This window comes from Pistacia vera, unplaced genomic scaffold (assembly GCF_008641045.1).
Source record: "Pistacia vera cultivar Batoury unplaced genomic scaffold, PisVer_v2 Contig470, whole genome shotgun sequence".
NCBI lineage: Eukaryota > Viridiplantae > Streptophyta > Magnoliopsida > Sapindales > Anacardiaceae > Pistacia > Pistacia vera.
The window spans coordinates 613642-638457 of NW_022196302.1; the positions used below are offsets into that span (position 1 = coordinate 613642).

Consider the following 24816-nt stretch of genomic DNA (forward strand, 5'->3'; position numbering starts at 1 on the left):
TTGACCTGACGGTTAAGAAGATTTGCTCTCTTCCTTTAATTTATGGGTTCAAACCTTAGAACCACTTATCACAATAATATTTATAGCTTACCTGATCTTTTGAACTTATAGAGTGTTCAATGGATTCCGAGGATTAGTTAAGATGCATACAACCTAGTCCGAACACCTCAGTTATAAAAAAAAAAAAAAGTACATGAAGAACGGATTGAACCATGCCAAATTGGTCTCTCAGTCTCATCCTAAGCAAAAAACTCTAGGGCTAAAAAATGTTTAAAAACCATGAAAGAAAAGGCAGAGAGTGGTGGGTGAAAATGGTGCCTTCTCGAAAATGGGTTGGAGCTGCAAAAAATTCAGATTTTTGCAATGAGTTAATAGTCAACAATTGTAGACTGTACAGTATTACTATGACGAAACAGGACAATTAATTGTATTTTTTGGCGGAGGACCCCCCAAGAATCTAACAGTAACACAGACCCCCACCACTAAATTCCAACTCTGCTTCTGCCATCAACGTCACTTTTCATTTTCACCATGTGATATGTCTCTTTCCATTTCCAGATGACTCTTCACATCTGAGTTGGATTTTACTTGTACATTCTTATTAACCATCAGAAACTACTGCCATCTACTGTGTATTCAAACCCTTTTTCTGGTAAAACAACTGCAAGTTTTACCACTCTGCCACAAAAATTTGTAACCGTTTGTCTGATCTAGTAACTGGATTCGCATATTACTCTTAAGAGTAAAATTCTGTTGAACATTTGGCCAATATAAAAATTTTCCCACTTCAAGCAGTGAATCTAACCAGTATTTTCTCATTGTTATGAGGAACTTTGACCATAGGTAGATGTGTATAATAAATATATAAGTTGATGGTGTGGACAGAAGCTGTACAGATTCATAACAATGTGCAAGAAATAGGCAAAATCAGCACCTAACAGATATAATGCAACTGAGCCACTTAAGGACTGAGGAGACTGACTTAATGCATCATTCATCTCTTCTATGCCCCACTTTCTTTCTTGTGGAGCCGTATTCTCTTTACCAAAGACTCATCTCATGCCTTTGCTTCTCTCTTCTGCCATACTTTGCTTTACCATCATCTTTTTTCAATCCTCCTCACTGGCATTGCATCAATGAACTGTAATAAAGTGCTGGGGGCCTACTCTTCTTGGAGCCTTCTTAAATTTTCTTTTCACCTTTGTGACAGAACAAGTACACATTTTTGAAGCACCCTTTTAGTAAACATAATAATCGTTAATGTGATTATTGAAGAAGCTAGCTATTTTCCTTAACTAAAAAAAAAAAAAAAAAAATTCTTGAAAATGGAATTTGGATACATAGGAAAATCATCCCACTAACAAGAATTGGGAAAGTGCACTCAAAGATTGAACATTAGTTGGGCCCTGTTTAATGTGCACTCCATTTCTGCAACACATGCTTGAACTTTACATCTTATTAAAAGTTTCAATCATATCTTACTTTCCAATAATTCATTCCATTTGCTACAAATGAATATGTCTCCATTTTGCTCAAAAGATATTAGCCTTTTGTTTAATATATTTTTTCTTGGTGTTTTAACAATTGCTGGTCCATGTGAGGGTCTTCAAACCCAGATAAATTCAACACATGACCTTAGCTGAAACTTAAAGAGATTACTTTAGCAAGAGTCATGAGGGCTGGAAAGGTGTCATGTGGTATTTGCTTTTTGAGTATATAAAATTGCAGTTACTAAAGAGAACAGAAAGCCAACAAAGAACCTAACCAACCAGATAGATCAACAAGGATTACGCACCATAAGATATTAATAATATAACACAAGGCTACCCCATTGCAAATGGGATAGTATTTTTGAAGATATAGTCTCCACATTTCCATATCTACAACTATCTCATCATTCAAAAGAAAAATGGAAACATGAGGTTAATGGGACCCAAACATAATTACCACCAACAAGGCCATGTTGCTTCAATCAAAACACCTCTCATATGTGATGGTGCTGTAGTTGCAAGAGTCTAGAGTATGCACCCTCAGCTCGGCTAACCAATTCGGAGTGGCTACCTTGTTCTACAATCCGGCCATCTTGCACAACCGCGATGCAGTCCACACCTCTTATTGTGGATAAACGGTGAGCCACGAGCACCGTGGTTCGACCCCTCATTAGCCTCTCGAGTGCTTCTTGTAGCACACACTCGGATTCAGCATCAAGGGCACTCGTAGCCTCATCAAGCAACAGTATTGTTGGGTCCTTGAGAACAGCCCTAGCAATTGCTATCCTTTGTTTCTGACCCCCAGAAAGTTGAACCCCTCTCTCACCAACTGGTGTTTTGTATCCATCAGGCAATGCACTAACAAATCCATGGACATTAGCTGCACGAGCAGCCTCAATAACTTCAGCTTCAGTTGCTCCTTCTTTTCCATATGCAATGTTGTCAAAAATGCTTGCAGCAAAAAGGGCTGGCTCTTGTTGCACCAATCCAATTTTAAGTCTAAGTGACTTCAAGTTCAATCGACGAATATCCTTTCCATCAATCATAACTTTCCCAACTATTGGATCATAGAAACGCTCGATCAATGCAATCACAGAACTTTTACCAGACCCACTGGCACCCACAAGAGCTTGGCTCTGACCGGCTCGGATTCTAAGGTTAAAGTCTTTGAAAACAATAATATCAGGTCGTGATGGATACGCAAAATCAACATGTCTAAGTTCAATCTCTCCGCGAATGGATTCTACAGGCTCGGCATCAGGATCATCAGGGTCAATCCTAGTAGAGCGGTCCAAAATAGAAAACACTGAACCAACGGCCTCACCACCCCTAATAATCTCTGGCGCAAGACTAACAGTTTCCGCAACTGAATTAGCTGTGATGACCAGGACTACAAAAACCTTGATAACCTTAGAAAATGTTGATACACCTTTGCTAACGAGGTGGGCACCATACCATAAAATTAGAGCTTCGGAGGCATAAAGAGCAAGCTGAGAAAGGCCAAAGAGAATGCCAGAGCTCTGGCTACGGCTCAGGCTTTGTAGTTGTGGCACACGGAGCTCATGACAAAACAAGGAGAGGATCTTGTTCTGAGCATTAAATGCCGCAACAGTTCGGATATTGCTCACTCCCTCACCAGCAATCATGCTGGTCTTTGCATGAGCCTTGGCAGTGTCTCCAGCAAACCCTTTGAGAGAGAGTTGCTGCATAATAATAATAATAAAAAAATAAAATAAAATAACAGAATTAACTAGCTGTCCCAAAACTACGACTGTCATTTTACCACATTCAAATTAATTCCAACTTAATTATAGCTGATTATGAATCACTAAGAGCAAACATGTTATTATCTTTTGATTCGGATAATTTAGTTACGTAGCTAACAGGAACAACTGGACACCTCAATGTGAAAATGGACCCTAATGAATAGTGCCAAACCAAAGTAACTTTAATATAATGGGCCAAAAAATAGTATTCCTCCAACAAGAACAGGTAGGTGAATAGGACATTTACATTTTAGCAGGTAGTCTCAAAGACATGAAGTCTCTTTTCACTATGTATAAGCATGCGCAAATTGAGAAACACTGGTCCATTAAAAACTAACAATGAACATGGACACAGGTACTTCGCTTTAAAAAAGAAACCCAGATCCTGCAAGTCCCCAAGAACCCATAAATGGAAGCCTAAACACAATAATGCCAAAAGGGTTTTGTATGCAAACATGAGCACCCTGCGCAAGTTAGCAGCTTCCACCAACTTTACAAGCCCCTCTCTCTCTTTCTCACTCACTCACTCACTCACTTATATTCACTGCCATGCCATTAAAGACTGTCACACTCTGACACCCATATTAAAAAAAAATTTCAAATGAACAAAGAAAAAAATTTGAAAAAAATGTAGATGAATTATGTAAGTATAATAATATCAGAAATAATGTGATCACGGGCCAAGAATCTCTCGAGACTGACAAAAATGGTGGCATCTAGCTCTAGAATAGAGAGAGAGAGAGAGCTCATGTACCTAGGAAAAGAAAAAAAAATAAAACAAAAGACCTTTCACTTGGGTGACTAAAATAAAATTCTGACACATACAGAACTGATATACACAGGCTAGTGCAGTGTCGGTGCCTGGTAAAAATCTAAGAGCTAAAAAAAAGGAAACTGTGAGAGAAACTAGACAAGTTGAAATGTTGACTAGCATATGAAAAGAAAAGAAAAAACAGAGTCATAGCTTCGAGGAATAAGCTAAACATGAACCCATTTTGAAGTTGATGGAATCTTGACTATTTAATATGATTTCTCTTATAATAATGTGAAAATTATTTAGAAGCTTATATTATATCAGGGTTTATGTGGGATTTTTTAGAAGTTAATGCACCTGACTTGGAGGAACCACGTGCAACACACTATTGTTTAGCCACATATGTTTTGCTCTTGGCGTTTTGTAGAAAGATGTAGTGAAGTTATTAGATTCTCGAGATCAAAATTAGAATTACCTATGTACCCTTTTGAAGTTTGGTTCAAACCCATCTGATAAATGTCAATATTTATTTGAGTAACATATTGAGTGGTTAAGAGTGAGCTTACTTGAGCAAAGTTGGCAAGGACGAGAAGAGGGAAGGTGGCTAGAATGAGAAGTGAGACTCTCCATTCCACTATGAAGGCCACTATGAAAGAAGTGAGTAGTGAAGTCATGTTCTGGAGTATGACTGAAATTCTTTCGGCAATTGCCGATTTGACGTCAGCGGCATCAGTTGATAATCGAGCAGCAACTAGGCTTGAGTTGTGCTCTTCCTCATCGAACCATCCGACTTCATTCCTTAGGATTGCTGGAGAAAAGTGAATACCATAAGAATCATGAATGGTGAAAATATACATTTAACAATGAGAAAAAAAGTAGAGATAAAATACCTGCAAGCATCATTCTCCTCACCCTTGTGGTGAGGTTCTCTCCCATGATACTGAAGAAGTAATGCTGTATCAAATATGCAACAACAGCATAAAGACCAGCACCAATGTAAATAAAGACATACTCCTTAGTCTTCCTTTCCATGGCTGCAGGATTTCTATAGTAGAAAACTTCAATCATATTGCTCATCACGATAGCAAAAGTTGGACCGATGAAACCAGATAGGACGGACCCTATGGCACCCATTATTGAATATGGCCATTCGGGAGCATTTAGCTTGAGGAGGCGGAAGAAGTAGCCATCAGGGGCTGGGTTTTTGCGGTCAGTTTCAGCGTTTGAGACCATCTCTATCCGGCCATCAGCACCAGTACTGTAGGAATAGCTCAAGTTCCTTAAGCTGCCAGAGCGGAGGCTTAGGGACTTTGTGGACAATGAATGGCTTAGACGTGATGAACGTGAACGGCGAGTTGATGGGTTTGCAAAGTCTCTATTCCTCACCATTTCTTGGAATCTGATTAATGAAGCATAGGCCCCAGCCTTAGAAATCAATTCTTCATGTGTTCCTGTCTCGACTACCAGTCCTTGTTGTATAACTGCAATTGTATCAACATTTCTAATGGTGGAGAGGCGATGGGCAACAACCACAGTTGTTCTTCCCACCATGAGACGATCTAGTGCTTCTTGGACAATGCTCTCTGAGCTTGCATCAAGAGCACTAGTTGCTTCATCAAGGAGAAGGATCTTGGGATTTTTCAACATCGCTCTGGCGATTGCAATTCTCTGTTTCTGGCCACCAGAAAGCTGCACTCCACGCTCTCCCACCTGGTTTTGGATAAAAATGAAATAATATCAACATTTAAACACACACCATCAGGAATATGAGGTGGGAATGAAAAAGAGAAATGAAGATTTTGAGTATGTGATTGTAAAAATCAAATTTAAACAAATTTGGCTTATATGTACCAACCTGAGTGTTATACCCATTAGGAAGCAAGGTGATAAAGCTATGCGCATTTGCAGCAGAAGCAGCAGCTTCAACTTCAGCCATTGTTGCATCAGGTTTTCCATAGAGTATGTTCTCAAGTATGGTGGTTGCAAAGAGTGCAGGTTCTTGGTTCACGAGACCAATCTGATCACGTAACCATCTCAGTTGAAGTGTTTTAATGTCCACGTTATCCAGCAAAACTTGCCCTGCTCACCAAGAACACATTATTTCAACCATCCATTAAAGGTCATAGAAACTCCAATCTTTTAACAGGGTTAAAGTTTCTAATTTACCCTGATTAGGATCATAGAATCTTTCTATTAAAGAGACAACAGTGCTTTTTCCTGACCCACTGCCACCAACAACTGCAACAGTCTTTCCTGCAGGAAAGAAAATTGAGAAATTCCTGAAGATGATGACATCTGGCCTTGATGGATAGCTGAAAGTTACATCTTTGAATTCTATATTGCCATTAACCTCCGACAAGCATTTTCCATCCGTAGGGTCCTGAATAATGGATGGCTTTTGCTTGATGATTTCCATCAATTTGTAACCGGCTGCTTTACCTTTGCTAAATGCTCCAAGATTTGAAAATGACTGACCCAAACTCCTGCAAAACCCAAACATTACATCATAATTAAGAGTAAGCGTAAAGATCTGCAATAACAAAAATGAGAAACTCCAGACTTGAAATCTTACATGCCACCAACAATGGCAGAGAAAATTGCAGTGAATGCCTTCCCTCCATCACTCTGTCCATTCCGGATAAAAACACCGGCATACCAGAAAACAAGAGCCCATGACATGCAAGCAATTCCATATGTACATCCCAGACCAAGACCTTTGGCCATACCAGCCTTATATCCGAGTTTCAATGTGTTCTGTATTGCATCTGAGTAGGAATTAAGGGCCTTGCCTTCACCAACAAAAGAGTACACTGTCCGAACTTGTGCAATGGCCTAAGCAAATACAAAAAGATTTAGATAGCTAAAGTGTAATAAAAACTAGCATAAAAAATGCAGGCATAAAATCTTAACAAGAGGCAATGAATGCATTTTCTGGATCATAAAATAAATGAAATCCATGAGAAAAATGTCTTACATCATTATTTCTAAACGATTTTGACCACAGTTGACAAAAATCAAAATCCAAGTTTTGGCAGTATGAAATTCATAAAGTTAAGAAAAAGTAAACAACTCCTTTTAATGATGCACATTGAAAACATCATTGGGACGCCGCTTCAAGTTACCATGCTTAAAAAGCAGCAAACAGATTAATATAACAACACTTTGCAGAATAAACAAATACGTTTTCAAAACCAAAACGCGCATATTATACACAATTCTAAGTACTGTCACAGAATTTTAGTATAATAAAGCTCACCTGCTCGGCAATTATGCCGGCATTCGCATACGATTCCCGGCTCTTGGATGTGAGGCCAGTGAGAGTATATGCATATAAGCCTCCAGCAAAAGCAATACCAGGAATGACCGCCACACTCAGCAGTGCTAGCCTCCATGCTGATACAAAACCAACCACCAACCCCGCCAGAAATGTTGACAAATAATGAATAAAATTCCCCACCTGAAAAGAAAAAAAAAAAAAAAAGTTCAATCTCTATCCCGTTTACAAGAAGAACCAAACTTAACTCCTACACTTAATGGATGCAATTAAGAACCCAAAATCAGAAAAAGTCCTACACACACAAAGCCTGGCGCACGTTTAACTCATAATATGCTAACGTACGCCCACAAAAATGAAAGAAAATGTCTTTATCTTAAGGGACCCGCATTAATGAACCATCAACAACCCAGATGAGGATTTTGCAAATTTATCACTACCCTTTTCAAGATTTGGTCCCATAACTTACAATACAGTACACAAACCAAAAAAAAAAAAAGACTGTTAAATTAAATTATACCTTCTCACTAATGGCATCTTGAACAAGAAGAGTGTCTGTTGAAACACTGAAGACAATATCACCAGTTCTTGCATCGGTGTCAAAGAACCCCACATCTTGTTTCAACACAGCCTCCAAATACTTCTTTCTCAGTGTGCTTACTTGTCTCTCTCCAGTGTACATCCAACATGCAATTTCTGATCAAAATTTCATACCACCACAAGATTATGATAACGGAATAACAATGATAGAAAGTGATGTGTGTTTGTGAATTAACTTAAGCGTTTGTTTAATCAGAATGCGGAATTTAGAGGATTAGAAAAAGATGTTAATAAAAGACAAAAGCGGTTGACGAACCACGTGGATTCTCACACCAAGTTTGAGCCATGGTGCAACAACTTTTATTGATCAAATTAGAAGAAAAAAAAAAAAGTTAACTTACCTGCATAAGACGATAAGCACACAACGAGGCCAAGGTACACAAAGTAAAGTGCATACTGAAATAAAGAAGAAGAAGAAGAAAATCAGATCTTGATCTGAAAAGATGAAGAAAATTTGAGTTTTGTGAGTAAATTTTATACCTTGGAGACTTCATGAGTCATTTTGTGTAAGTCCATTTGGTTTTTGCCAAAGCCATTGACCATTTCACCAAAGAGGAGAAAGAAAACAGGCATGGAAGAGCCATGAATAATAGCTCCTAAGCTTCCAAGGATCATCAAAAACCAATCATACTTGTCTGCAAATGAGAAAAGCTGATAAAATGGCAAGCTTTGCTCTTTCTTTTTCTCAGCTTCAGGTGGCAATGACTTGGAAGCCTCAGTGGTCTCAGCCATTACAACAACAGCTTAACAAAAGAAAACACCAAGTGGGTAGTGAGTGAGGGAGTTGAGTTAGTTAGTAGATTAATGAAAGATCTGAACTGATTCAAGCATTGAAAATGAAAGATCTAACAACCACCCTTTTGCTCTCTCTCTTTCAACTCCACTCCAAAGAAAGAAAATAAAAGAGAGAGTTTATGTATAGAAACTAGAAAGAAACTGAGTGTATATATAGAAAAAGAAAGTGAAGAGACAGAGAATTTAGACCAGTGGTCAAAGTTAAAGGAGAAAAATTTGAGTACTTGAAGAGAGAACTGGGGTGGTGTGAGGAGTTTTATAATGGTGGTGGTGGGCGTACACAGTTCACTATGAATTTGATGGGTTGTAATAACTATTATTTTCATTAGTTTTATTTTATTTTTTCTATCCACATTAACTGGAATCTGGTTTACTGTGCAGTGCTCTGCTTGTATTCTCTAGACTTTTGTGCCCTTTTTCAATATATATTATATATTTTCGAATCATTACATTAAGGTCCCTGAACTTTAGCTAAAATCATCATAAAAGTTCTTACTAATTGAAAGGGTTAATTTAAATATATCATGTGTGAAATAGTATAATGTTTAAAAATAATTGTTCTTGTAGTAAGCTTTGGGAAAATGCAAAGTTAGAAGGCTTCAAGGTCATAATATTAAGGATCTTAATGCTATTTTTTAAGGTATATGGACTTTTGTGGCCATAGATTAAAGGTTAGGAATACATAGAATAATCCTTTTTAATTTTATATTATAATTAAAGCAAGAACTTAAAAACAAAAATCTGCCACTGATTTGATGTTCTTTAATGAGATTTTTATGCTAATAATTGTTGGTAATTTAGTTTATGTTTAAAGATTTAGGGGTTAATTTAAGTTTAGGAAATTATTTCTAATATTGGTCTTTCTTTTTATAATTTGCATGTATGATAATGTAATTTTACTTAATGATGCCATAATTTCCAAATTCCTAATTGGGAGTTATTTTGCATTAATTTTCTTAATTAATTTCATGAATTTGATATTCTCTATTAGTTTTAAGCCAATTGGCAAATTGTAGAGCCATCCACTTTGTGACATTGCATGTGTTTTTTTCAGCATCTTTTCTAAATTTGGGCTAACTTGTTCCATTAGCACCAACTTTCTCTTTTGTTTTCTTCCTAACATTTTGAGATAATCTCCATATAAATAATAAAAAATAAATAAAAATACATGACTATCATGAATCTTCACTTTAATTTTCAAAATGAAATAAAGAAAGAAAGAAAAAAGCCCACATGAAGATTATCTCATGTGACCTACCCTTAGGTAGTTTCAGTGATAGAGCAAGCGTTAGAATGTATGGTTAAGACACACGGTTTCAGGTTCGAATTCTCCTGACTCTCAAGATTTAAATAAGTATGACGATGAGATATTGTGCTAGTAACTTATTCGGATTAGTCGAGATGTGCACAAGCTAACTCAAACACCTTACTTCAAAAAAAGGAAAAAAGAAAACAGACTATCTCCTGTGACATTTTACGTAATCCTTGGTGTTTCAAAACTTTATTACAATGATAGTTTCCTGAAAAACCTAAGAGACCCAATTAAAAAGTTACGATAAATTAATAGGTCCCATTTTTCTATTCAAAACCCATAAAAGTTTTTTAGAAATAGAACTTACCCATAAATGATAATTCTCTAAGTTTTGACCACTCTCTTTTTGCCCCCCAATGTTTTAAAAAAAAAATACTTGCAATTATAAAAGGTATAGTCACACTTAAACATTGTACTCATTTCATCAAAATTATGGCCAAAATAGTGCCTTAACAACCCCATAATTTGTATTAAATGACAGATTCATGTAAAGGAAAGGGTTTTGTATGAAAAGATTTGGTGATGTGAAACCCATTTGACAATTGAAAACTTACCAAATTAGAAGAAACACAGGGTGGTAGCCTGGTAGGTTTCCTATCACCTCAAATTGTATCTTCCTTTTTTGTGCAAACCCTCTCAATTAGAAATTGTGACCTAAATCCCCACCTATATGACTAAACATAAGCCTCCAAAAAATATACTCACTAAACTTATCAATCTTCAAGTCACATCCAGGGGGGGCAATCATTTGGTTCATTGATTCAATCATGTTTTTTTTTGAAGATGAAAAGATCTGGAGTTCATGTTTCTGGGCCTTTCCCTTTTTGAAAATTTGAAGTTGGGTCTAGTGTGGGTTAGCTTAAGGCTATATGGTTTTAGCTTGAGGCCCAAATTCTAAACACTATAGCTCAAGATTTAGTGATTGCCTTCAATAATTATGTTAAGGTATAATTGTAATGGCTATAATTGTATGAGCACTAAATACCAAGAGTAGTTGCCATGAAAAAAAAGGGAAAAAGAAATATAACATAATTGTGTTCTGAATTTGTATGCTATAAGTTCATGATTGTAATTCTTAAATTTGACCCAAATAGATGAGTGAAAAAAAAAAAAAAAAGGAAAAATAAGAAAAGGATTTTTTTTTTTTTTAGAGATTTATATCATCATTTCGACATCAAAATTATTAAATTAATTGATTTTTTTTTTTTTTTTACTTTATTAGTTATAAAGTAATAGCAACATAGTAATGGGTTAAAATACATGAAGACAATTAGGTTTGTTTTGTTTCCATATTTTAACTCACATTTCAATAAAATTATCAAATATTATTAATAAAATATATATAACATTAAATTAATCTTATTACTAAAATAATCTATCTTGTTTTCTTTCTCAAAATAAAAAATAGATTATCTTAATCTTTACTAGTTGTCTAATAGACTACAATACAAGAAGCTTTGACTAGCATCTTCTAGGAAATGGTGTTACCAAATCCATCAACTTAATTATCTTTTTTTTTTTTTTAATAATTAGAGTGTTTAGTCAGTTTGTACGTACTTCAACTAATCTCTAATATCCATTGAACACTTTATAAGCCCAATCTCGAGGTTTATTGAACACCTTACAATTCCAATAAGTCAAGTAAGTCATAAATGTGGTAAGTGATCACTTTGTCGGACTCAAATACAAGACTTCTAAGTAACCCACCCAGATGGTTAGAAAGTCTTGTCATTCGACCAAAAGCTTAGTAGTTAACTTAATTAACTCTTGATGTCCAAAGACAGAACATTTTATTATCGTAATTAACTTACTAATCATCCATTAGAAAGAATTAATTAACTAATTAATCATAAAATTAGCAAGATGCTTGCTGCTGAAAAGTCATATCAAGGTCACAGATTGGAGGAAAATGGTCTGCCCATACATTAACACTCATTGTGTACTTGTATAAGGCATTTGGCCCCAAATAGTTCTAAAGTTAGGGTAAAATAAAATGCAAAAAAAATTAGTGATTGTATAATAAAACAAAGCAAGCTTAGTTGTTTAAGAGCCCAAAGGATTTATAAATGAAGTGGCTTTGGTTGTGTTGTTGGGTCTTTTGGAAACATTAGATCTGTTTTTATAAAGTGTTTTTATTTAGAGTAATGACATTTAACCCCCTAAGATTTAATTAACTGACAAAAATCCTCTTAATATTTATAAAATAACAAAAAATTCTCTATCACTATTGAATAATGAGCTGTTAGAGCTTACACAATTACAATCTTACCCATTCATGGGTTGCCCAGATGGTTAGGACGAATTTTGGATAGTATGAATATGTGCACGTTCTTAGGTTTGATTCTCTATCTAAGCATCAGTAATTTTAGTGGGGGTCATAGTGGTGAGTTGTTATGCTAGTTTCCTAGGATGATTAGTCGAGGTAAACGTAAACTGACATAGATACCTTAGTTATAAAAAAAAAAAAAAAGTTAATAAATCTTTACTTAATTGTCCTCCTATCGTTATTTTAATACCTAAAACTTAATGATACAGAGATTTTTGTTATTCGATCAAACTAAGGGGATATTTGTCATTAACCCATTTATTTAATCAACCTATGTATGTACTTAGCCATGTATAGGCATGTTACATTGATTCTAAACAATTAATTTTAATGTAGTTTAATTAGCTAGTCTAACTTTTGGTTGTTAATAAGTTATTGTCCTCTTTTGATCAAGAATGGTTAATTAAGGAACAACTAATGGGATTAAACAATAATTAAAGGTGAAGCCAGGGGTGCAATGGGCCAGAATTTTGGGGCAGTCAAGGGGGGGTGAGCTCAAGGTCTAAAGTAATGGACCACAATTTGGGGTTGTGGGTTCTTTTAATTGATGCTAATTAAGGGTTAATTAATTAGATTAAAAATAAGATAATTAATAAAAGAAATGAAATTAATTAAATTTGATTGGGTTTGTGCATTCTTACCTAACCCATAATCATTTGATTGATAATATACAGCTTGACATGAAGATGAAGATCCGTAAGCTAATTAAGCTGCCTACGCACACCTCTCCTTTAAACATGCAATCATATTTACTTAATTATTGTTTGCTTTATTTTTGTGTGTCGGGGAGCTTTTGTACTATTATCTTTTAATTTTTAAAATTAAGCTTTTAATGTTCTATCTATAATTTTAATATTAAAGTATAAAGATAAAGTTACTCGTCACTCTTTTAAGTGATTTATTAGGTTTACTTACTTTTGGATAACTCAAATGATAAAACGAGTATTGAGATGTGTGGTTAAGATATACAATCTCAAGTTGAAACTTTGAATCTCAAGAGTTAAGTGAGTGATCATGACGGTATGATGTCGTACTAATCATCTATATTATTAGTCGAGATATACACAAACTGATTGGACCACTTGTTTTAAAAAAAAAAAAAGAGTTATTAGGTTTTTCGAATCACCTTAAACCATAATAAAAAAATCAAATCAAATAAAAAATTAACATTTGATCATGTCACCATTTGAGTAAGTTCGTAGGATAGTAGAATAAAATTATCTTATAGTATAGTCTTCTAAACTTTACAATAAATAGTATTTTTCTTTCTTTCTTTTTAAATAGAGATAAAGTTGTAAAGACTTAAATAAAAAATAAAATAAAAAAAAGATACAAAACCCCATTTATTCTCATAGTTTAACATTTAATTAAAATTAAAATTTTCATTTACTTATATAAGTTAACTTAAAAATTGAAGTCTACACTGATTTGCTTATGGGTTTCACAGAAACGTCGTTTATCAAAATTCAAGCTAAATTGAATCCCAAACTTCTTTCACTAGCATTATGAAAATGTAACAATTTATAATACAAAGTTAACTATACTTCCTAAGAGGTCAATGTTATGAAAATAAAAAAGAGTGACTCAAATTACACCACTAAAGGTTAGATATTGGATGAAATGATAAGGCAATGATGATAATAATAATTGAGTATTATGAGAACAACCAACCCAGAAATGGGAACATCCTAATATGGGGACCCTCAAATTCTAATTACTCATAATCTTGCATAATTCAACCACATAATCTCTTTCTTAACCCTCTTTATCACAACAATCTTTAATCTCATCTCTCTAAATTAGGTGCCTTTTGACATGTGGCCACATTAATATTTCATTTCTTGGTTAATTTTGCTAATGTGAAGTAAAATTTAATTTAAAATTTTGGTTCTGCCATGATGCATACACTTGCATCATCTCTTTTGGCAACTTAATTTTTTTTATAAATACTTTGCATAGTTTATAATTTAAGTTCTTGGGTTGATTCTGAATTTGACATCAAACCTTCACAGACACTTCCATGGCCATGAGTGAGCTGGCCAGTCTCCAAAAGTCATTTGAATGGCAACATCATAAAGCAAATTTGTGTTTTTGTTTCTAGGTCTACAAAACAAACTGTTTTTCTTATGTCAAAAGCAACCCATAGTTTGTAGAACTCAAAGTGAACAAGTAGGGTTAATTTTGGTGGGCAGGTTGTCTTCGGCCCTTAAATTTTGAGCCACTGAAAACATATGGATGGGCTTAGCCATCAAATTTGATGTAAATTGTTTTTGGGGTGGTGTCATTTAAATCCGTTTAATGTGCTTATACAACAACAAAGGCCCAAACCATGTTTCATAACTGTCAAGCAAGAAACCTTTGGGGTAACCATTATTGGGTGGACGGGTGATCGAATATAAACTCTTAAGTATATTATCAAGAGGTATTGAGTTCGATTTTTCTCAGGTTCTAATAAAGATACTACTGGAGGTTTACCCGTTTAGGGCCTGGGACATGTGCGCAAAAGAACCTTTACGGTAGAAAGAGGGTGATGGGAGCCTTGTCAATATAGGGTATTATGAAATCTTGAGATTATTGAAAATGAACCAAGAATAATTTTATTAATAATGATATTAAATTTAGACAATAATTTCCACTTTCAAGCCACCAGGGCCTCCAAATAATACATTATATCCGATTTCTCCCGTTGTATTCCCTCTATAATCAACACCGTAACACGCAGGCTTGTCCGAATATGCGTCTATTTAAATTTACTTGGATCCCTGTACAGATTGAACTCATCTATAACTTGCAGGCCTCAGCAAAACAAGTATTCTCTTGATCATTGATTTGAATTGGCCACTCCCCATTTCCAGAGCAGCCTCGTTTCCAGGACTATAGGCAAATCCTCCCCAAGCAATCCTTTGGCATTATCCTTCAAAACGTCGAACAAATTTGATGGCCAATATCCCACCAGGATCCTATTTTTTGATATGGTTAACCACCAATTTTTAGTCTTTGGATCCTACATATCAATAATCATTTACACGTATTAGATTAAATTCTAAGACAATAAAGACAATATTTTATGAATATATGTATGTATTCACCCTTAAACACCAATAAATCTAGTGTACTTTGGAGATCACCATGAGTAGGTTGATTAAGAACTGATTCAGAGGAACTGAACCAACTTGAATGAACCCTGGGCAGAGAGTATTGTAGCAACCTGTCTGGTCATCCCGATCTACCTGGAAATCATTTACAACACATGTTCAGACGACCCTTAAGTTAACATACGTAATTTGATGTATTGAAACTTACAGTCCATCGAGTGTATAGACGAGTTTTATTCGCCGTATAGGTTAGGATTCACCTGAAATAGACAAGAAAAATCAAAACTTAGAACATGTATTATTGTTAAGTTAGGATTAAAATATAAATGACTAATAAAACAAGGAGAATATATATATACATACAATCCATCCAGCTCGAATACTATTATATTATCTCCCTGAAAGTTTTGTATCCATATTGATACTCCACTGAAATCATATATTGTTGCAATTTTTGGGTTACATATAGAAAACATTGCTGATCTCCATAAATTGATTGGTTGGGTCTTCTCGTATGTGACAATCTGCAAACTGATTGATTACAATAATTCTTAGAAGATAATGCAATATCAAATAAAATGATAAGAAAGATATTAATATTGCAGTTCATACTGTATATTAACTCACATGAGTTACATGGATGTCGTTATCACTTGGATTATAAGTATTTGCCAGTTGTTTTTGGCAAAGACCTAATCCTGATAAGATCTTCCTTCTGAATCCTTGGATGGGAACGGTTCCTCTTGGACAAGTTAATCTTCTTGGTTTGACCTCCATTAAATTAGATGATGATAATGGGGTTCCGTGACCTCTAATTCTTCAGGAAAAGCACTAGGCTCCATCTGTTGTTAATAAAACGGTGTCTCAAATTACTGAAGCATATAGATTTCTAATGAAAAAGATTGAATATTGTAAAACAAAATACCTGTATGGTATGGTTCTTGGTGCAGGGTGATCTAACGAGGGTTGTTTTATATATCGACACAATCAATAATATCACCATGTTCAGTCTGCATACGGTAAAAACGTCGCAGATTCATGTTATATTAGCTAAAGAAGGATACAAACTAATTATAATAGGTGTTGCTTAAAGTTTAAAATCAGAGATAATACCTTGATAGTCTTTGAAGCAGGCTTGTTTAGAAGCTTTAATTGTTTTTCTAGCTCTTCATCTTCTTCTGATCCGTTACTGCTGGTCTTCCTGCAACTTCAACACTGACAATCGACACAAAAATAATTAAACACCATATCATCTTTAACATGTCCATGTTTCTGCTCTGACGTGAGTATTATTCATTCAAATTGCTGAATTTATAATAATACCAGCTGACACCAAATTTAATTAGGTACCATACATAGTTTCTCTTAATTTAGGATGATATAATACGAGTTTAATATTTTTCTGTCATATCATAAATGATCCTTCCTAAAGAATGACGTGAATTTAATACTGTCTCCATTTATGAAATCTTTGAAAATTAGAGGGTTTGTTTGGTAGGTTATTTGAAAAAATATTATTCTGAAAACTGTCTAAATAGGATATGATATATTAAATCAAAATAAGATAGAATTCTAAGGATATCTTTGGTATAATATTTAAAAATTATATCAAAATAAAAAATAGAATAGTTGTTTTGTACATTTTTGGAAAACATTTTCTGAAAACATTTAGATTATTTTTTAACTCTTACATTTGTTAATTTAGCTAAACACCTCCCACAATAAAAGTTTATAATTAACAAAACATCACCACCCATCTAAGAACTGCCGGCAGTAAACCACCACCACCGAATGGTAGTCACCGAAATGGTACACTATCAACTAGATCTGGCCGACTGTAAGTTGATCTGGCCCCTTTAGGCCAGATTCACTGTGCATCTGGTTGGAAATGGCCGAAATCTGGCCATAAAGTATGGCCGTCGTCAACAAGCAAATAGATCCGATCCTTGATCTAGCCGTTTTTGGCTAGATCCACAACCAGATTTCTGGCTGTCAGCCACGACCAAAATATGGCCAACTTGGCTATAAACAGCCAAATTGGTGCATGACCGGCTAGATTCGCCTGGTCGTGCTTCGTAATGGCATCGACGGCCAACAGTGGCAGCGATAGTGGCCAGCAGTGGCTTGGGTGGTTGACGGTGTTTTTTTTAATTTATAAAACTTTTATTGTGAAAGGTAATTATTTTTAGTTGAATATAATTGGAAAAATGATAGAATAGGATAATAAAAAAGAATGATAGAATAGGATAATAAAAAACAAGTCCCACTCACTTTTTATTTTCAATAGAAAAATCCTATTTGATTCAGAATAATATTTTGAATAATAATCCCAATAAGTAAACAAACACATATTCTGTTTATTAATCCAAATAACATCGATAACAGAAAAGTGGTTCCAAATAATGAAATAAAAAGAGGCACAATTTCTTCTTTAAGCTTTCATAGACATATAAAGTCTTGTATTCATTAGACGTTTCATAAACTAATAATAATTGTAATAGGAACAATAAATCTTTGACACAAAATGATGTTTTTCATAAAAAAGAATGGTGTTAAGATTTCCCACCAGGATCCTATTTTTGATATGGTTAACCACCAATTTTTAGTCTTTGGATCCTACATATCAATAATCATTACACGTAATTATATTAATTCTAAGCAATAAAGACAATATTTATGAAAATATGTATGTATCCCACCTTAAACACCAATAAATCTATGTACTTTGGAGATCACCATGAGTAGGTTGATTAAGAACTGATTCAGAGGAACTGAACCAACTTGAATGAACCCTGGGCAGAGAGTATTGTAGCAACCTGTCTGGTCACCCGACTACCTGGAAATCATTTACACACATGTTCAGACGACCCTTAAGTACATACGTAATTTGATGTATTGAAACTTACAGTCCATCGAGTGATAGACGAGTTTTATTATCGCCGTATAGGTTAGGATTCACCTGAAATAGACAAGAAAAATCAAAACTTAGAACATGTATTATTGTTAAGTTAGGATTAAAATATAAATGACTAATAAAACAAGGAGAATATATATACATACAATCCATCCAGCTCGAATACTATTATATTTATCTCCCTGAAAGTTTTGATCCATATTGATACTCCACTGAATCATATATTGTTGCAATTTTTGGGTTATATATAGAAAACATTGCTGATGCTCCATAAATATGATTGGTTGGGTCTTCTCGTATGTGACAATCTGCAAACTGATTGATTACAATAATTTTAGAATGATAATGCAATATCAAATAAAATGATAAGAAAGATATTATTATTGCTTCATACTGTATATTAACTCACATGGGTTACATGGATGTCGTTATCACTTGGATTATAAGATTTGCCTAGTTGTTTTTGGCAAAGACCTAATCCTGATAAGATCTTCCTTCTGATCCTTGGAATGGGAACGGTTCCTCTTGGACAAGTTATCTTCTTGGTTTGAACTCCATTAATTAGATGATGATAATGGGGTTCCCTGACCTCTCAATTCTTCAGGAAAAGCACTAGGCTCCATCTGTTGTTAATAAAACGGTGTCTCAAATTACTGAAGCATATAGATTTCTAATGAAAAAGATTGAATATTGTAAAACAAAATACCTGTATGGTATGGTTCTTGAGTGCAGGGTGATCTAACGAGGGTTGTTTATATATATCTACACAATCAATAATATCACCATGTCAGTCTGCATAAGGTAAAAACGTGCAGATTCATGTTATATTAAGCTAAAGAGGATACAAACTAATTATATATAATGGTGTTGCTTAAAGTTTAAATCAGAGATAATACCTTGATAGTCTTGAAGCAGGCTTGTTTAGAAGCTTTAATGTTTTTTCTAGCTCTTCATCTTTTCTGATCCCGTTACTGCTGGTCTTCCTGCAACTTCAACACTGACAATGACACAAAAATAATTAAAAACCATATATCTTAAACATGTCCATGTTCTGCCTTGACATGAGTATTATTCATTCAAATGTTGAATTTATAATAATACCATGACACCAAATTTAATTAGGTACCATACATAGTTTTCTTAATTTAGAATGATATAATACGAATTTAATATTTCCGTCATATCATAAATGATCCTTCTAAGAATGACGTGAATTTAATACCGTCTCCATTATAAAATCTTTGAAAATCAGAGGGGTAGGTTATTTGAAAAAATATTATTCGAAAATTGTTGAATAGATATGTACATTAAATCAAATAAGATAGGATTTTGAGGATGGTTTGATATAATATTTAAAAATTATATCAAAGTTGATAAAAATTAGAATAGTTGTTGGTACATTTTTAAAAACATTTTCTGAAAATATTTAGATTATTTTTTAACCCTACATTTATTAATTTAGTTAAAACTCTCACAATAAAAGTTTATAATTAACAAAGCATCACCACCACCCAAGAATGTGGAAGCCAGCCACCACCGCCGAACTTAGTCACCGGAATGTGTGCACTTCGACGGCCGATTGTACATGATCTGATCTCTCTTTGGCCAGATCCACTGTGATCTGTTGGAAATGGCGAAATTTGGCCGTAAAGTATGGCCATCGTCACGGGCAAATAGATCTGGTCCTGATCTAGCCGTTTCTAGTTAGATCCACAGCAGATTTTGGTCGTCAGCCACACCAAAATATGACCAACTTGGCTAGAAACGGCCAGATTGGTGCATGACTGGCCAGATCCGTGGTCTGCTTCGTAATGGGGTCGACGGTGATGGTGGTACGATGTGGCCAATAGGCTTGGTGGTGATGGGGATATTTTTGTTAATTTATAAAACTTTTATTGTGAAAGGTAATTGTTTTTAGTTGAATATATTGGAAAAAGATAGAATAGGATAATAAAAAACAAAGTCACTCACTTTTATTTTCAAAGAAAAATCCTATTGAATCTGTTTGATTAGAATAATTTTGAATGATGATCCCAATAATGAACAAACACTATCTGTTTATTAATCCAAATAATCGATAACAGAAAAGTGGTTCCAAATAAGAAATAAAAAAGAGGACAATTTCTTCTTTAAGCTTTCATAGGCATATAAGGTCTTGTATTCATTAGACGTTTCATAAACTAACAAATAATGTAATAGAACAATAAATCTTTGACCAAAAATGATGTTTTGTAAAGAATGGTTTAAGATTATGGCATATTTCACTTACATATTCGCCTAACAAATTCTCATCTGAAATGAATTGTTTTGAAAAGAAAAGAAATTAAATTGGCAAAGTTTTGATAAAGTTAAAGAGCTTATTTATAACCTCGGAGTTACAGCCAAACCATTCTTCTAGTTAAGTTGGTTGCTTAATAGGAGTGGTTAGAAAAAAAAAAAAGATAGCTCTTTAAATATACAACTGAGATTATTTTTCTCTATTGATAACAATGAAACTAAGACAAGCTGCACACAATTATTTTCCACATTTCAACCCACCAGGTCCTCCAAATAAGACATTATATCCTAATGGTTCACCATAGACCTCTATAATCAACAGCATAACAATCTGGTTTGTCTGCATACGTATCGATTTTATAATATTCAGCTCCCTGTAACGGTTCCATCCATCGACAACCATCAGGTCCCCGGCATAACTAGTTTTAGACTCTTGATTTGGCAAGAATTGGCCACTTCCCATTTCCAAACCAGTCTCATTTCCCGGATATAGGCGCTCCCCCCAAACAACGGATTTAGCATATCCTTCAAAAGGTTGAACAATTTGCAGGCCAATAACCCACCACGCTCCTTGATTTTGATACAGCCAACCACCCATTTTTGTCATTTATCTTTAAACACCATAAATCTAACGTATATTGGAAATCACCATGATTAGGTCCCGAACTTGATTAAGCGGAATGAGCCTACTTGAACGAATCCTGGGCAATAATTATTGTAGCAACCTGTTTGGCTGTTCGCATCTACTAGAATCAATTACAAATAATAATTAGAGCAATGTATACTTACAACTGACTCATACAAATAGTAAAAAACAAATGATAGAATAATATTTTACTAAATTTATGAATTTTGTTTGTTTGTATGACTCAATTAACAATCAGTTGTAAACAAAATTATTGATATAATTAACTCCCAACAAAAACAAAATTTGTGATTACATCGATGTAAACTTACAGTCCAAGATGTGTATAAACGAGTTTATTATCACGTATAAGTAGGATGAACCTGATATATATAAAAAAAAAAAAAACTCGAACTTAGAACATATATGATTATTAAGTTGGAATTAGAAAATAAATGAACATTGAAACTAGGAGAAAATACAGACCAACCATCAGCTTGTATCTATTATACTGATCTCCATTAAAGTTTTGTATCACATTGATGCTGCACTAAACCATTTACACTTGAAAGTTTTGGGTTATATATAGAAAACATTACTGATCCTCCATAAATTGGCTTCTTTGGATCTTCTCGTATGTGACATTCTGCAAACTGATTATTTATAAATATTAAAATGATTAATACAATAAAAAACAATACGAGATCATAATCTCTCTTGATATGATATTTTACTTAAGTAAATACTGATTCGTGATATATAGAAGGTTAATGAAAAAAAAAATATAGAAATAAATAATATTTCAAGATCCTTCAAAAAGCTTAGATAAGTTTATGTCAGGAGAGAATCCAATAAAATGTAAGAAAAATGTTAACAATATTTCAAACTTATGAAGCAAGTTATGTTATTGATCACAGAGTTACATGGATGTCGTTATCACTTGGATTAAGTATTTGCCTCAGTTGTTTTTGGCAAAGACCTAATCCTGATAAGATCTTCTTCTGAATCCTTGGAATGGGAACGGTTCCTCTTGGACAAGTTTCTTCTGGTTTGACCTCCATTAAGTTAGATGATGCTAATGGGGTTCCCGACCTCTCAATTCTTCAGGAAAAGCCTAGGCTCACTGTTGTATATAAAACGGTGTCTCAAATTACATGAAGCATATGGATTTCTACGAAAAAGATTGAATGTAAAACAAAAATACCTGTATGTATGGTTCTTGAGTGCAGGGTGATCTAACGAGGGTTGTTTATATATATCGACACATCAATAATATCACCATGTTCAGTCTGCATACGTAAAAACGTCGCAGATTCATGTTATATTAAGCTAAAGAAGATACAAAAAACTAATTATAATAATGGTGTTGCTTAAAGTTTAAAATCAGAGATAATACCTTGATAGTCTTTGAAGCAGGTTGTTTAGAAGCTTTAATTGTTTTTAGCTCTTCATCTTCTTCTGATCGGTTACTTGGTCCTGTCATGCAAAAAAATAAGATAATTAATAAAAGAAATTTATTAATTAAATTTGATTGGGTTTGTGCATTCTTACCTAACCTATAATCATTTGATTGATAATATACAGCTTGACATGAAGATGAAGATCCGTAAGCTAATTAAGCTGCCTACGCACACCTCTCCTTTAAACATGCAATCATATTTATTTAATTATTGTCTGCTTTATTTTTGTGTGTCGGGGAGCTTTTGTACTATTATCTTTTCATTTTTAAAATTAAGCTTTTAATTTTCTATCTATAATTTTAATATTAAAGTATAAAGATAAAGTTACTCGTCACTCTTTTAAGTGATTTATTAGGTTTACTTACCTTTAGATAACTCAAATGATAAAACGAGTATTGAGATGTGTGGTTAAGATATACAATCTCAAGTTTGAATACTTTTGAATCTCAAGAGTTAAGTGAGTGATCATGACGGTATGATGTCGTACTAATCATCTATATTATTAGTCGAGATATACACAAACTGATTTGGACCACTTGTTTTAAAAAAAAAAAAAGAGTTATTAGGTTTCTTCGAATCACCTTAAACCATAATAAAAAAATCAAATCAAATAAAAAATTAACATTTGATCATGTCACCATTTGAGTAAGTTCGTAGGATAGTAGAATAAAATTATCTTATAGTATAGTCTTCTAAACTTTACAATAAATAGATATTTTCTTTCTTTCTTTTTAAAATAGAGATAAAGTTGTAAAGACTCATTAAAATAAAAAATAAAATAAAAAAAAGATACAAAACCCCATTTATTCTCATAGTTTAACATTTAATTAAAATTAAAATTTTCATTTACTTATATAAGTTAACTTAAAAATTGAAGTCTACACTGATTTGCTTCTGGGTTTCATGTAAACGTCGTTTATCAAAACTATGTCTACTTAATTACAGAGATTCAAGCTAAATTGAATCCCAAACTTCTTTCACTAGCATTATGAAAATGTAACAATTTATAATACAAAGTTAACTATACTTCCTAAGAGGTCAATGTTATGAAAATCTAAAAAAGAGTGACTCAAATTTACACCACATAAAGGTTAGATATTGGATGAAATGATAAGGCAAATGATGATAATAATAATTGAGTATTATGAGAACAACCAAACCAGAAATGGGAACATCCTAATATGGGGACCCTCAAATTCTAATTACTCATAATCTTGCATAATTCAACCACATAATCTTCTTCTTAACCCTCTTTATCACAACAATCTTTAATCATCATCTCTCTAAATTAGGTGCCTTTTGACATGTGGCCACATTAATATTTCATTTCTTGGTTAATTTATGCTAATGTGAAGTAAAATTTAATTTAAAATTTTGGTTCTGCCATGATGCATACACTTGCATCATCTCTTTTGGCAACTTAATTTTTTTTATAAATACTTTTGCATAGTTTATAATTTAAGTTCTTGGGTTGATTCTGAATTTGACTATCAAACCTTCACAGACACTTCCATGGCCATGAGTGAGCTGGCCAGTCTCCTAAAAGTCATTTGAATGGCAACATCATAAAGCAAATTTGTGTTTTTGTTTCTAGGTCTACAAAACAAACTGTTTTTCTTATGTCAAAAGCAACCCATAGTTTGTAGAACTCAAAGTGAACAAGTAGGGTTAATTTTGGTGAGCAGGTTGTCTTCGGCCCTTAAATTTTGAGCCACTGAAAACATATGGATGGGCCTTAGCCATCAAATTTGATGCAAATTGTTTTTGGAATGGTGTCATTTAAATCCTGTTTAATGTGCTTATACAACAACAGAAGGCCCAAACCATGTTTCATAACTGTCAAGCAAGGAACCTTTGCGGGTAACCATTATTGGGTGGACGGGTGATCGAATATAAACTCTTAAGTATATTACTCAAGAGGTATTGAGTTCGATTTTTCTCAGGTTCTAATAAAGATAACTACTGGAGGTTTACCCGTTTAGGGCCTTGGGACATGTGCGCAAAAGAACCTTTACGGTAGAAAGAGGGTGATGGGAGCGTTGTTCAATATAGGGTATTATGAAATCTTGAGATTATTGAAAATGAACCAAGAATAATTTTATTAATAATGATATTTAAATTTAGACAA

The 24816-nt window shown here is 33.8% G+C and overlaps 1 protein-coding gene across 1 annotated transcript; it reads right to left on the bottom strand.

Moving 5' to 3' along the window:
• Positions 1 to 1773: 1773 nt before the first annotated feature.
• LOC116146041 (ABC transporter B family member 19) lies at positions 1774 to 8616 on the bottom strand. Its single transcript, XM_031431452.1, has 10 exons — positions 8365 to 8616; positions 8226 to 8280; positions 7805 to 7980; positions 7267 to 7467; positions 6583 to 6842; positions 6177 to 6493; positions 5866 to 6089; positions 4901 to 5720; positions 4577 to 4818; positions 1774 to 3193 (listed from the first exon to the last, which is right to left on the bottom strand). Exons 1-10 carry the CDS (start codon positions 8614 to 8616, stop codon positions 1985 to 1987), a joined length of 3756 nt encoding a protein of 1251 aa, XP_031287312.1. The 3' UTR covers positions 1774 to 1984.
• Between the last annotated feature and the right edge of the window lie 16200 nt (positions 8617 to 24816).